Here is a 15047-nt window from a genome sequence, read left to right on the forward strand (position 1 = left end):
CAACAGTACTTAGATATTAAACTCTCAAGAATATAATTTTGAGAGCTGGTTTCAACAATTCTTAGATAATAAACAGTACTTTGATATTAAACTCTCTGTCATGAATCGACAGTAGATATTTAGATATTAAACTCTCTCTCATGAATCAACAGTAGATATCTAGATATTAAACTCTCATGAATATAATTTTAGGAGCTGGTTTCAAGATATTAAACAGTACTTAGATATTAAGCTCCCTCTCATGAATCAACAGTAGATATTTAGATATTAATTTATTGTTGAGAGCTGTTTTCAACAGTACTTACTCTCTGTCACCATTTGACTGGCGACCAAAAGACCGGGGACCAACAGGGACCAAACATCCGGGGACCAAACATCCGGCGACCAAACGTCCGGGCGGCCAAACGTCCGGGCGGCCAAACGTCCGGGCGGCCAAACGTCCGGGCGGCCAAACGTCCGGGCGGCCAAACGTCCGGGCGGCCAAACGTCCGGGCGGCCAAACGTCCGGGCGACCAAACGTCCGGGCGACCAAATGTCCGGGCGACCAAACGTCCGAGTACTCAATCTTTCTCTCTACCTCCCCCTTTCTCTAGTAGATAAAATATTGACGAATTACTTATAATTGTTAAGAAAAATATATTGGATCAGTACGAAAATGGTGATTTATCCTCATAATCTTTAATGTATAATATACGATCAGCAACAGGAATGTTACCAATGACTTTATAACACCCGTCTAAAAACTACTGCCGAGAGTTGGTCTAAAAACTACTGCTGACTTACTTAATTGGCAGACGTCCTCAACTGTAAATTCACCATCTTTGCAGTGTGAGCTTTTTCCTCTAGGAGAGAAGAAAAAGTATTCAGGAAAAAATACAATTAAGAGGGAAGTTTGTGTTTTGTTTAACTGGTATGTATTTTGACTACTATATTGTGGAAATCAGTATGTAAAGTGCTGAAAATAAATATCTCAATGAAAAACAAATGAACAAACCTCTGTTTTGTAATGGCTGAAAACTTCTCTGAGACAATGTGCTTCAGAAAATTGAAGCAAAAAAAGAAAATCTGTAGGGGAAATTTTTTTTTCAATCAATGGGTCAAAAATAATAAACAAAATATAAACGTATCTCTGGGAGTTTATCATATGAAGAACAAAAATGACTATAAATGTCAATGTACCTCCTCTCCCTTGGAGAGTCGATCTGGAAGCATGTGACTAAAAAAAGGAAGAAATGTGTTTAGAACGGAATTAGACCCAAAACAAAACTTGCACGTTAAAACCAAACTATTATTCTATTTGAATGTGTTAAGTGTTGAAATGTGCGAGTCCTTTGCCATAACAGCAAAACAGCTTTGAGTAAGCTTATTTATGGGCAAACAATCAGGGCTCTAAAAGCCAACTTCAGCACACTGAACCGATTACCAGTTAGATGAAGATGCGGGTACAACCTGCCACACCAAAATGTTTTGTGTTGAGGTCGGTGGCTGGCACAGCCAGTCCCTGAACCTCTTGATGAACACAAATTGCAAGGAACCTGTGGGCCAGCTTTTAGGAAGAGCAATTTTCAAATGGCTTTGAGGAAATTTTGGTTCACCATTCAGCACGTCAGGCTGGGTGCACCATCACACTGGGTTATTCCATGCCATTATAGAAGGAACCTGTCCCGTGACACCTCTCCCATTTGCAATATTTGTGCTTGATGATGTCAAATGGAAGAATCTCAACTTCAAGTAAATTGCACACAAATTTCTGGACCATTTTCCGAGGCCCTTGTTTTTATTTTAGGCTTATCAGAATGTACTTTAAAATAGCATAGCAATGTTTTAAGCCATTTTAGGATTGCATATCTTAGAAATGTTTTGTGTAATGATAATTATTGATTTATCGCACAATTTGGGAGTTGCAGCGGCACACGCACACAATCAGAAGTATAAAAAACTAAAACGTATATGAAAATAAGTATGACTACTTAATACAGAACTGATATAAGCACTTGTGGAATCTAAAGCGGTTTAGTAAAGCTATGATGGTTGGGGTTTCAACTGAGTTATCATATTTGGGAACTACTAGATATTCAAGAGTTTCAAGACACTCAAGGAGTACTTGGGCGGGGAAAGGGGAGGGCTTGGAATATGGCAATGGGATAAAATTTCTGTCTAAAAGCCCTTTTTGAGGCCACTTGCTGGCTGTTTGGGCACATGATGATCGCAATGATCCCAATTTGCCTGAAATCAACATTTACAACCAATATAAAAAATATTGATTGCGAGAGGCTGCTCATAAGAACATCATGGGCACTGTCTATCTCCCCGCAACTCCCTCGTGTAATGTCTCTCCGAGCACTGGGCGGAGCGCTGCATTTTTTTCAGCTTTCTTTCCCGTTAGTCATTGCGAATGGTGAGGCGATCGCTAATACGAGAGTTATATACACGACTCGTTGGCAAGTGGCCGTGCGTTATCGTATCGTGAGATTTGTGTGCATAATTTTCGGAATATTTTGAAGGGAAAACGAAAGCAAACATCTACGTTGCATCTGAAACTCAGGGTGGAGGCGGGGCAAACAGAGCCAACACGACCGGGGGAAGAAAGGTATAAAAATGTAAAACAAAATTAGAATTAAGTTTTGTGTAAGGTTAGATTAAATTTATTTTTGAGTGTTTCTGCATTGTAATCCAAGTTCATTTAAATGTGTTTGTTATTTTACGAGTGCGTTTGTCGCAGCAGCGGGTGAGGATGCAGATATAGGAAAGACATTTACACATAAATATAGTTAATAGTAAGTTAATAAATAAATACATTCATAAATATATAGATAAGTAACCGTGTTGCTGAAATATATATATATATATACATACACATACATATATAGAAGCACATATATACGCAGGCATAAGAATTCGGTAGGTCCTAACCAACAGGCATTTTTTGGTTAAAGAGCCTTACAGCTGATGGGAGGAATGATCTGCTGAAGTGCTTATTTTCCACCGATCGACGTGGTGTTTGGAGCGCCACTGCATTTCAAATTTGACTTGTTTAACCAAAGCAGCAATGAGACACCAAAACACTGCCGGACACTTACAAGCAACGGTGCTCTCCAAGGTTTTTGAGGAAACCCAAGTGGAGTTAAGGTTCAGTGACCAAGTGCGCAGGGCAACGGAGCGCCAAAACATAGGGAAATCTTAAAAAGTTTGATAGACTGTGTAAACTTTCATTTCGGGGATACGATGAAAGCGCTGCATCCCCAAACAAAGGAAATTATGTGGAACTTCTTGTTCTCATTGCTGAGAGAAACACAGATTTACATTACCATTAATAGTGTTTAGTGGCACGTCAGGCAAAATACAAAACAACCTGATGACTGCTATTGCTGAAGTGATGGAGAAAGAGATCCGAAGGGAAATGAAAAAAAGCACTGTTTGTCTCTGTAATGGTGGATGAGACGACAGATCCTTTTAGATCTCCTTTATGTCACAGGCAAAGGTGTCAAGGAGCGGTTCGTCAGATTTGAAAATGTTACCAGTGGGAAGCGAGCCGATGATATTGCAGGTCTTATCATTAAATTTTTGGTGGACAATGAATGTCTGGGTAAAGTTGTGGCACAGTCTTATGACGGTGCAACAGTGTTATGTCTTCTGAATTAAATGGGGTGCATGCTTAAGTTTAGGAGACAGCACCATTAGTTTTATTCATACACTGCTATGCACATCGGTTCAATTTTGTACGGACTCAGGGGGCCATTAAGCTTAAAGAATCCAAGATATTTTTTGCTCACCTTAATGTCTTCGCTGCATTATTTTATGAGATCACCTCGTCGTACGCACCTGCCGGACAAAATCTGCCAGGGGCGTCTGCCTTGTGTGGCACCAACAGGGTGGCAGTACACATCCAGAGTGGTCAATACAGTATTTGAGAAGAGAGCTGCTCTAAAGGAACTGTTTCATCGCATCTTGGAGCATCTTGACGAGTATGACGAGTTGGCTGATGGATTTAAAGCACATCTGGATGATTTTGAATTTTGTTTTTTTTTTGCTTCACACATTTAATGGCATTTTTGAACATTCAGATGTGCTTTCTTCAATACTACAGATAAATAAACTGGATGTACAGTTTTGTCTTGGAAGAATAAAGGAGTTTTTTGACACAGTTGAAAGCGAGAGGACCTGATAAGAGGAAATCTACGAGGCCATTGAACGCAGTGCGGGTGCTCCAAGGGCACAGAGTGGTCAAGCGCAAGATTTTCGCGAGCACTACCACCAACTCCACGACAAGACTCTGGACAATATTACTTGCCAGATTTCAACACCACGAAAGACTCATGTTTCTCTCCCTAATAGACCTGCAGAAGTTTCGGGAATACCAGAAAACTTTCCCACATGCAGCCTTCTCCATCTTAACGCAGAGCCACGGAGCACTTTTCGATCTGCAATGCCTAAGAACAGAACTGATTGTAATGAATGCCATGGACAATTTTACAGTAAAATCTCCCACTGATATCCTTGACTTCCTTCAGCAGAAAAATCTGAGCGAGAGCAGCTATACACATTATTGGGTTCGACTGTGACCATCCCCGTGTCAACTGGTTCTGTCGCACGGACATTTTTAGCCCGAAGTAGAATCAAAATTTATGCCAGAAATGTAACAGGACAGACTCGACTGTCAGCATTAGTTTTGATGGCAATAGAAAATAACTTCTTGTCTTACCTGAAACCCACGTGTGATCTCTACGACAGAGTAATTGAAATCTTCTTGAGGAAAAAAAAAGAGAATGGATTTTGTGTATAAAGAAAAATAATTTTTGGTGAGTAAAATGTCTATTTTCCAAAATAATACTTCAATCTTTTAGGTTAGTGAGGTTGATTCTGATTTGTGTCGCAGCTGTAGCTGCATTAAAGGTTTTATAGCCATAACATACTATTAAGGGTTGGATTGATTCACACATATCACTACTGAAGGCCTAGGTGTGAAATGCACGGCCCACCACTGCTGTGTATATATACACATACATAAAAAAAGAACCAAATTTGGGATCTCCCTTTTTGGTACTCTCATCTGCTCTGAAGAGGTTTTCTGAGCGCATGGGTATCCATTTTTAGGAAATTTTCTTGAGAACAAGATGAGTTTATGGTTTAATAGACCTGAAATCATGTTGAACATCTGATGGATCCTCTAAATAAATAAATTATGTGACATAGGCTTTGTTATCATTGACCCGAAAAAGGCCTAATTGTCATCATATCTAGAAACTGCATATGACGAAATTGGTAAACACAAACACTTATTGGAAAAGATCAGAAATGTTCATGTTTTGGAAGAAGCAGTTAGTCTAGTGCAGGGGTGTCAGACTCGGGTTGGTTCGCGGGCTGCTTTAACGTCAACTTAATTTCATGTGGGCCGGACCATTTTAGATATAATATTTAGATTTTTTTTAAATGGATTAAAAGAACTGTATTAAAAGCCCTGAATATTCCGTTTTTATAGATCTAAAACTGTTTATTTTAGGTTTTTTTATTTATTTTTAGATTTGACAAAATTTTTTTTTAACTAAAAACAGAAAAAAATTATTAAAAATTACAATTATTGATTTAAAAGGGGGAAAATCGGAAAACTTAATATAATCTATACTCTTCATTTTAATTTGATCGTAAAACAGAAAGTCGGCACTCATGATTTACTTTCCCGGGCCACACAAAATGATGTGGCGGGCCAGATTTGGCCCCCGGGCCGTCACTTTTACCCACGTGGTCTAGTAGGATTAGTCGATTAGCTGTGTAAAGTTAGAATTAGTTAACAGTGATTTAACTGTTTTCCGATTTTGATTTGTCAAGACAGTTAATATTTAAATCTCCAAGCAAGAAAACTTAATTTCTTGGGTTACTTTCCCTAAGCAGGGCTCAGCTCCGTATAGAATGAATTAGAGGTGGCTGGAGGATTGTATATGCAAATCAAAGGTTTTGACATTTGGGGTTAGTCATGTTTTAAGACTAATGCAATCAAGGTTTTGACATTTGTGGGGATAGTGATATTTTAAGACTGATGCGATCAATGTTGTGTAAATTAACACATTCTATCTGCTTACATTTACTGTTCCCTAACATAATCTTCTTCAAAATAATAATGATATGCGTGTTTAATATTATTAGAATTTTCTTACCCAAACAGGAACCAGTCATAAGCGATGGTCAGATATAGGATATCAGCTGCTTCCAAATTGCTGTGTACAGCACCATCCTGCCACAAAATAAAATAGACACCTATCAAGAAACAAATATCAGTTCTGGTGCTCTGGAAAATGTTTTTCAAACAGTTTTTGTTACTTTGTTTTCAGGAATTGATTTATTAACTGTTTTGATAAGGGACAGAACATATTAATGAATATGTATGTGTGTGTATGTATGTGTGTGTGTGTATATACATATATATATATATATATATATATATATATATATATATATATATATATATATATATATATATATATATATATATATATATATATATATATATATATATATATATATATATATATATATATATATATATATATATATATATATATATATATATATATATATATATATACATACACACATACATACACACATACATACACACATACATACACACATACATACACACACACACACACATACACACACACACACACACACATACATACATACATACATACATACACACACACACATACACACATACACACAGACAAATACATACATATATACACTTGTGAAGAACAATGTCATGGCTCTAATGAGTGTCCAGTTATTTCTACAACTCTGTAGGCTGTGAGTCTTGTGCGCATATAAACCGTACCCTTGATTCAGTCATCATTTTTTTAGCCGCAAATACGGCTTATATGCAATAAAATATGGCAACTATATTTTGGTCTGAAAAATGTCCAAAGTTGAAAAAAAGTAGAGACGATGCCAAATATGAACTTACTGCCCAAAGAGACAGCCTAAGAAGTGACACGAAAAGAGGTGTTCGATCCCATCCTGATATGCAGTGTACGAGAAGCCCACTCTCATCTGAAAAAAAGAGAATAGTAAATTTCCCCCCATCTCATTGGCGGCCCGGTGGAACAAGTGGTTAGCACGTCGGCCTCACAGCTCTGGGGTCATGGGTTCAAATCCAGGTCACGTCCACCTGTGTGGATATTGCATGTTCTCCCCTGCGAGGGTTTTCTGCAGGTACTTCAGTTTCCTCCCACATTCCAAGAACATGCATGGTAAGCTGATTAGACAATTTAAATTGCCACTAGGTATGTGTGTGTGTGTGTGTGTGTGTATGGTTGTCTGTCTCCTTGTGCCCTGCAATCAGCTGGCCAGTGATTCAGGGTGTCCCCAGCCTCTGGCCCGGAGTCAGTTGGGATGGGCTCCAGAAAATGAGATGGGATGAGATCTCATCTCAATTTCTGAACCACTTTATCCTCACTAGGATACCGGGGGTGCTGGTCCCAATCCCAGCTGACTTTGGGCCAGAGGTGGGAGACACCCTAAATTGGTGGCCAGCCAGTCGCAGGGCACGAAGAGACAAACAACCATTCACACTCACACTCATACCTAGGGGCAATTTAGAGTGTCCAATCAGCTTACCATGCATACCTTTGGAATGTTGGACGCAGGCCCGGGGAGAACTCCACACAGTCGTACCTGAATTTAAACCCAGGTCTCCCACTGAGACCGATGCACTAATCACTCAGCCACTGGGCCGCACAATAGTAAATTTAACTACCTTTATGAAAAATTATAAAACAATACAGTGCATAAGAAGTGCATAAATGAAGTGTCCTTCTGGTATTAATGAATTGGCATAGCACAATGCTGCAAAATAACTCCCACAAATACACACTTTGTCAAGCTGCTAAATTGAGACAGCTTTGTATATTTTCCAGTTGGCCACCCCCCACTGACAGTTCCCATGAGTGGGTTCTCAGTGGTTAAGCATACGGTGATAACACAGAAAAAGACAGCTTACAAAAACGCCATATTGAAGGGATACAAAAAAAAAGAATTGAGGATACAGTACACTGTACTAAGTACAGTCAAATTATCAGTGAACAGCTCACAAAAAAATGTAAATCACCTTACCATCACTGTTGATGATATGTAGAAGTAGCTTCAGGTAGTTCTGTGTCTGCTCTACCAGGTCCCACGACTGAAAACAAGGATAGAGGACATACCACAAAAGTGAATATTTATTGTATGGGACATCAATTTAATTTGCCTCATAATAAAATGTGCTCTTTTTAACCAAACCAGGGATTCCTCAAGTTATGAACAACCTCTGTTCATACATACTTTGGTGGAGTATCACGATTTTCCGCGGAAGTCGGATTTCATCGTCGAAAGTAAAAAAAATACATCACAATACTTTTTATAAAAACTAAAATACTAAAACAAATAGGGTTGGACGTATTCTTCAGTACAGTCTTACTTCTACTTACGAAATCTTACAGGTGCAAAATTGTCAGATTATGAAACCTGTTACAGACTCGGATTGTGTCACAGTAAGAATTTACCTTGGAACCTTAAGTGTTTTCCACAGTTTCTCCACATCACTGTTATGATGTAACGACTGGAAGATTTCCGCCACTGATTGTAAATGACTAAGTGTTTTGTTTACTAAAATGTTCTGAAGCTGTTACTCAGTTTCTAGGAACTGGTAACATTTGTGCAAAATCATTACTGCCCGAAACCATCGGTGATTGTTCAGCGCTTCAAAATGCACATTCATTCACAGGAGTTTGTGTGGCTGCGTTTGTGGCTTATCTCATAAAATTGTCCAAATAATTGTTGGGAGTGTGTTTAAGATAAGCTGACAAAGTCGCTTTGCAATTGCTTCTTCATATTGCATCATTTTGGATGAGCTATAAAAAAAATCGTTGTCATAGAGACATCTGCCCTGCAGATGTCTAAGTGTGTCAGCTCACATCTGTTTTTCACAAAAGATACTGACTCACACACTGTTCGATCTCAGAGTGCATCCACACTGTTCGAGCGCTCCCCATTCGGCAGTCTTGAAATAAGATTATTTCCGACTCTGGTGTCACTCTTTCTGTACCAGCTCCTGAAGCCAGAACAGACCCAACAAACATTGGTACCGAAAGCGGGACCCAACACGCCAACAATTGCCGAGGCAGCTATGGACTGCGAGGAAGGACAAAATAAAGACTGTCGACAGCATCCTCCATTGAAAGGGTCAGCCTGGTGGCCGTTCACTCGCCACCTGGTTATTCCAGTAATGGGTCCCTCCGTGATAATTTGAGTATTGTTACGGCGGTAGTGTTGAATGTTCGAGGTCTGGGACCGAAGTAAGTAGAACAAGAATTGAGTCAGGGACTCAGCAAAGAGACGAAATCTTGTTGTCTTGGTGTGTTCAGAGATATTGGGTGAATCACCTAGAATTGAGATCAAATTTGGGTAATTTTGAATAGAATTGTTGCTACGAGTGTTTTCTGTATTAAACTATTCAGAATGGAAAATTAACTGATTAACATGGGTCAGAAAGCGACGAAGGAAATTGGAGAGTTACCTGATGTGAAATATATGCGGATGCATTGTGTGGGAAGTTGCCTGTATCTGCCACGATGGGTGGAGAAACATGATTTCTGTCCCAATTTGAAGGATATGGATTGTTTGATGAACTTAGAAAGGAATTGTTGAAGGGATGGAGTAAGGGAAAGAAAACTGAGGAAGTTGAGAAACAGTTGTTGGTGTTGAAAATGGGGAGAGAACAGTGTGCGAAACGTCTACATGACATCGAAGAAAATACAAAGAAGTGTTGGGTTAATTCTGTAATACTATTATTTATATGTGTGCATGTTACGACTCCCCCTGGGGTATGATATACCAGGGAGTCGCAACTATCACAGCAGACAGGTTCGGTCAAAGATGAGTTCGAACACACATTGCAAGTAGCCTTCAGTTATTTTTATTTACAATAAAGTCAATAAAACAGACTACGGGATAACATAGGGGAAGCACGAGATATTAAAGTGGCACCCTCAAATAAACACGGTAAAACCCCCTCCCAGACAGGTGTTCAAATGAACACCCACAAAATACAGGAAATAAGACCGAAGGATGCCACTGTTAAACTGATGTAATATAATCTAGACAGGGGAATAACTGTGTCTAAATGCACAAACTATATGTATACCCATGGTGTCTAAACTTATCTCAAGTCCCCCAATGCCAGTGATTTTCAACCACTGTGCCGTGGCACACTAGTGTGCCGTGAGAGATCGTCAGGTGTGTCGTGAGAAATTATCCAATATCCTTTTTTTTTTAAATTAACATTTATTAATAGTTTTCTGCAAATATGATGTCATTGTCCAGTGTCCGTGCTGTAGTAAATATACTATACAGAGTGTCATTTTGTAAAATTTTTGGTTAGTGGTGTGCCACAAATTTTTCCAATGTAAAAAATGTGCCGTGGCTCAAAAAAGGTTGAAAAACACTGCCCTATGCAACCCAAAATCATTAACAACACATACAAAATATAACAGGGAGTAACATACTCACAAGCCTGCAACTCAGCAAGGCATCAAGGACAAGGGCAAAGGCCAGGGCAAGGGCAGGGGCAAGGGGTGAACTGACAACTGAAAAGGCTTTAAATAAGGGCAGGAGGGATGATTGGGGAATTAATTACAGCCGTGTTGGCCTGGGCAGGGCTCTGTCACAGGGGTGGAGCCAGAGCTGCAGATAAGCACACACCTCCTACATAGTGTGTGTCCAGGCTGCCAGCCGTAACACCTCCCCCCTCAAGAGTCAACCTGTTGACGAAATCGAACCACCAACCTGCCTCAATCAATCAATCAATACACTCCTGTTAAAACTCTCCTAAACTTGAGATAGGGCATTATACATAATTTCTTCTGCGCCGGCTTCCATTTTTGCGCCGATATCCTCTTCTGCGCCAGCGTGCTCTACTGCGCCCCCTTTTGCGGCGGCCAGTCACGAGACAAGGAAGTGGTCGGTCCGGTGGGCGTCCGCGCCAGCCGATGACAAGGCATGGCCGGTCTGGCGGGCGTCCGCGCCGGCCGGTGATGAGCCGTGGCCGATCTGGCGGGCGTCCATGCCAGCCAGAAACGAGACGAGGAAGTGGTCGGTCCGGTGGGCGTCCGCGCCAGCCGATGACAAGGCGTGGCCGGTCTGGCGGGCGTCCGCGCCGGCCGGTGATGAGCTGTGGCCGATCTGGCGGGCGTCCACGCCAGCCGAGGACAAGGCGTGGCCGGTCTGGCGGGCGTCCGCGCCGGCCGGTAATGAGCTGTGGCCGATCTGGCGGGCGTCCACGCCAGCCAGAAATGAGACGAGGAAGTGGTTGGTCCGGCGGGCGTCCGCGCCAGCCGGTGACAAGGCGTGGCCGGTCTGGCGGGCGTCCGTGCCGGCCGATGATGAGCCGTGGCCGATCTGGCGGGCATCCGCGCTGGTCCTTTAAGTCTTGGCCAAGCCCCCTTCCTTTAGGAGACACTAGAATTTTAGAACGGTCAGGCACCTTACCCTGGTTGTTCGGAGGGTCGCCAACTCCCTCGTCCAGGGGTGCCAGAGCTTTGCCGCTCTTGCAGTCGCCGGCACCATCATCCAGGGGCGCCGGAGCATTGCTACCACTTCTGGGCGGGCAGTCGCTGTCCAGAACGGTGCTTGGCAGAACAGTGCTAGAAAGAACTGTGCCTGGAAGGCCGGGCGGCACCGGAAGCCTGGTTAGTGGCTTCGGCACGGGTGCGACTGGCGGCCCCAGGGGCGACAGGAGTACTTTGCGTGGCCTCGGCACCGGAATTTGGGGTGCTTTCTGCAGGCTGATCTCCGCGGCGGGCATTTTCTTCATGCATTGTGCTATTTTATTTCTTTCTTCTTCGAATGCGTTTTCCTTTTCAAGCCACTCTTGCTCCAATTTTTCCCTTTCTAAATTGTCCTGCTCCAAAATATTTTCTCTTTCAATCAGTTCTTTTTCTTTTCGCTCTGCTTCCAAGGCCTTTTCTCTTTCTAGTCGATCTTGCTCTAAGGCCTTTTCTCTTTCTAGTCGATCTTGCTCCAAGGCTTTTTCTTTCTCTTGCCTCTTAAATTCCAAAACTCTTTCTTTCTCAAGCCGTTCTTGCTCAAGACGTGCTTTCTCTAGACATGCTTTCTCTAGACATGCTTTCTCTAGACATGCTTTCTCTAGACATGCTTTCTCTAGACATGCTTTCTCTAGACGTGCAAGCTCCAAAGCTTTTTTTCTCTCTTGCCTCTTAAATTCCAAAACTCTTTCTTTCTCAAGCCGTTCTTGCTCAAGACGTGCTTTCTCTAGACGTGCAAACTCCAAAGCTTTTTCTTTTGCAAGCCATTCTTGAGCTACACGTGCTTTCTCTACACGCTCAAGCTCCAAAGCTTTTTCTTTCTCATGGCCAAACTCAGCCACGGCCTGTCCAGGCTTTAATTTGTGATTTCTGAACTTTTGGCGGTACGCCTCAGGCACCAGTTCGTAAACGCGCAACACTGCTGCTTTTACCTTATCATATACCAACCCGTCTTCTATCGACAGTGTACTCAAAGCTTCGAGGCCTTTCCCTGACAGTTTCCTTTGTAAGACTAGAGCCCAGCCTTCTTCTGGCCATTTATGGGACAGTGCTATCCGTTCAAATGCACTAAACCACGCCTCGACGTTCGTCCCACGGAACGGCGGTACAAGCGGAAGGCTTTCACTAACTTTAAACCCCCTACTTTCTCCCATATTAAAACTCTTTGAAAGTTCAATGTCCAGCCTTTTTAGTTCAATCTCCTTTTCCTTGAGGGCCAGCTGATGAGCATACTCCCTATCCCTAGCCTCATATTGCATACGTAATATCTTTAGAGCAATGGGGGCATTTTCCCCAATAGATACAGCACCATATCCCTCTGGTTTTCCTTTTAAACAAGCCCTGGCATTTATAACTAGAGCCTTTACATTCAAGGTGACACCATCCCTGCCTACCTCATCTTTCTCCATCCTGCCTGATTCCTCAGAATCGGCCAGAGACTGAGAGGAAACACCCGCAGATGCTCCTCCTGTGGCTTCTAAGTACTGCACTGCTATTAATATATGGATAACCTCCTGCTTCAATTCAGCTAGCCTGGTAGTCCTGGACAGAGTGAACCCTAGATGAGCGGCAAGACCTAACAGATCTCTCCTCTTACATTGGTCAACCTGATCTACAGTGCCAAGTTAAAAAAAGGAACTCTTCCGCATCAAAGTCCATCCTGCTAGTTACAGCACTACACTAGACTGAATGATAGCTATTAACTGTGCCTACCTCAACTCTGCTTGCCCAGCCTTCACCGGCCTACTGCACATGCAGTCCGTACCACCAATGACCAAACTGCTGCTGTGATAACAGATCTTAATGATCTCCCGGACGAGCCCCCACTTGTTACGACTCTTCCTGGGGTATGATATACCAGGGAGTCGCAACTATCACAGCAGACAGGTTCGGTCAAAGATGAGTTCGAACACACATTGCAAGTAGCCTTCAGTTATTTTTATTTACAATAAAGTCAATAAAACAGACTACGGGATAACATAGGGGAAGCACGAGATCTTAAAGTGGCACCCTCAAATAAACACGGTAAAACCCCCTCCCAGACAGGTGTTCAAATGAACACCCACAAAATACAGGAAATAAGACCGAAGGATGCCACTGTTAAACTGATGTAATATAATCTAGACAGGGGAATAACTGTGTCTAAATGAACAAACTATATGTATACCCATGGTGTCTAAACTTATCTCAAGTCCCCCTATGCAACCCAAAATCATTAACAACACATACAAAATATAACAGGGAGTAACATACTCACAAGCCTGCAACTCAGCAAGGCATCAAGGACAAGGGCAAAGGCCAGGGCAAGGGCAGGGGCAAGGGGTGAACTGACAACTGAAAAGGCTTTAAATAAGGGCAGGAGGGATGATTGGGGAATTAATTACAGCCGTGTTGGCCTGGGCAGGGCTCTGTCACAGGGGTGGAGCCAGAGCTGCAGATAAGCACACACCTCCTACATAGTGTGTGTCCAGGCTGCCAGCCGTAACAGTGCATTTATTCATTTTTGTATGAAAGTGTAAGGTTTATCATTATTATATATTTGCTTGTAATATAATCATTATATATGTGCTTGCAATAAAGAACGCTTTGCTTAATTATGAGTCTTAGGTTCATTATTACTATAAAGGTGACATTAATACAATGGAGTTTTAATACATCTCATGCAAAAGAAATGCTCGCTCCAAAGTTAACCAAAACACCTTTGGAGGTCACTCACTTGTCCTTCACACCTGGACTTCTTGAGATTATAGTTCAACACCAAGCTCTTGGGAACTGTGGAGTTGTTTTGGGAAACGTGGCTCCTCAAAATGGTCCGAAACAACACTCTCTCGGGAAAATTCGACAGACCGACAATAGTTTTGAGTACTGAGACAAATTGTTATGAAACACTAAGTACTGTTTAGACTTCTGTTATGCATGTTACTTAACACTGATGAATATATGTATTAGCAAAGGAGACACCGGGGTCTTCAGAATCATCCGACTGGAGGCGCGTGTGGATGCATTCTCTTCTAGCAAGAATAAATCGATATGATCTCGGATGCCTCCAATATTGAAAGTTGAACTTGGGAGTACTTATTGGTGAATCTATCAGAAAGCTTATTCAAATTGCCTGAAGAGAACTCGGGATTTAAACAAGTCACCGAGTCCCTGTTCCAATGACCGTTTACTGCACTTCTACCCAGGGAAAACAAATCTGGAAAGATGCTTAAATAAGATGTTTATGCAGCCTGATTGCTATCCAAGCAACCTTCGTCTTTACTCGAATATTGTCAGCAATCGTGACGTCCTTTTCGCTTCTTTAGGGAGATTGTTTTGTCGAATGAAGGCTTGTTTGTTTAAATTCCAATGGAGTTTGTTTTTAGTTCCCCATAATTGTTATTATTGAATACCTGATATGTTATGATTGTTGCAGATGTTGTTTTTGCTTACGCAGTTGGATTAATCAATAACCTTGTCATTGTTTTG

The 15047-nt window shown here is 41.8% G+C and overlaps 1 protein-coding gene across 8 annotated transcripts in view; it reads right to left on the reverse strand.

Moving 5' to 3' along the window:
• Window positions 1–15047, reverse strand: part of mtmr14 (myotubularin related protein 14) — an 80553-nt gene that overhangs the window by 26378 nt on the left and 39128 nt on the right. For 7 of the 8 annotated variants that reach the window (XM_077711758.1, XM_077711756.1, XM_077711757.1 and 4 more), the window contains 6 exons: window positions 8110–8176; window positions 6962–7047; window positions 6153–6229; window positions 1180–1216; window positions 995–1065; window positions 784–842 (listed from right to left, as the gene is read on the reverse strand). In XM_077711758.1, the coding sequence (XP_077567884.1) occupies window positions 784–842; window positions 995–1065; window positions 1180–1216; window positions 6153–6229; window positions 6962–7047; window positions 8110–8176 (397 nt within the window). The remainder of the gene's footprint in view (window positions 1–783; window positions 843–994; window positions 1066–1179; window positions 1217–6152; window positions 6230–6961; window positions 7048–8109; window positions 8177–15047) is intronic. The other variant, XM_077711753.1, reaches the window with a different exon arrangement.

The sequence above is a fragment of the Stigmatopora nigra genome, unplaced genomic scaffold (genome assembly GCF_051989575.1).
Source record: "Stigmatopora nigra isolate UIUO_SnigA unplaced genomic scaffold, RoL_Snig_1.1 HiC_scaffold_29, whole genome shotgun sequence".
Lineage (NCBI taxonomy): Eukaryota > Metazoa > Chordata > Actinopteri > Syngnathiformes > Syngnathidae > Stigmatopora > Stigmatopora nigra.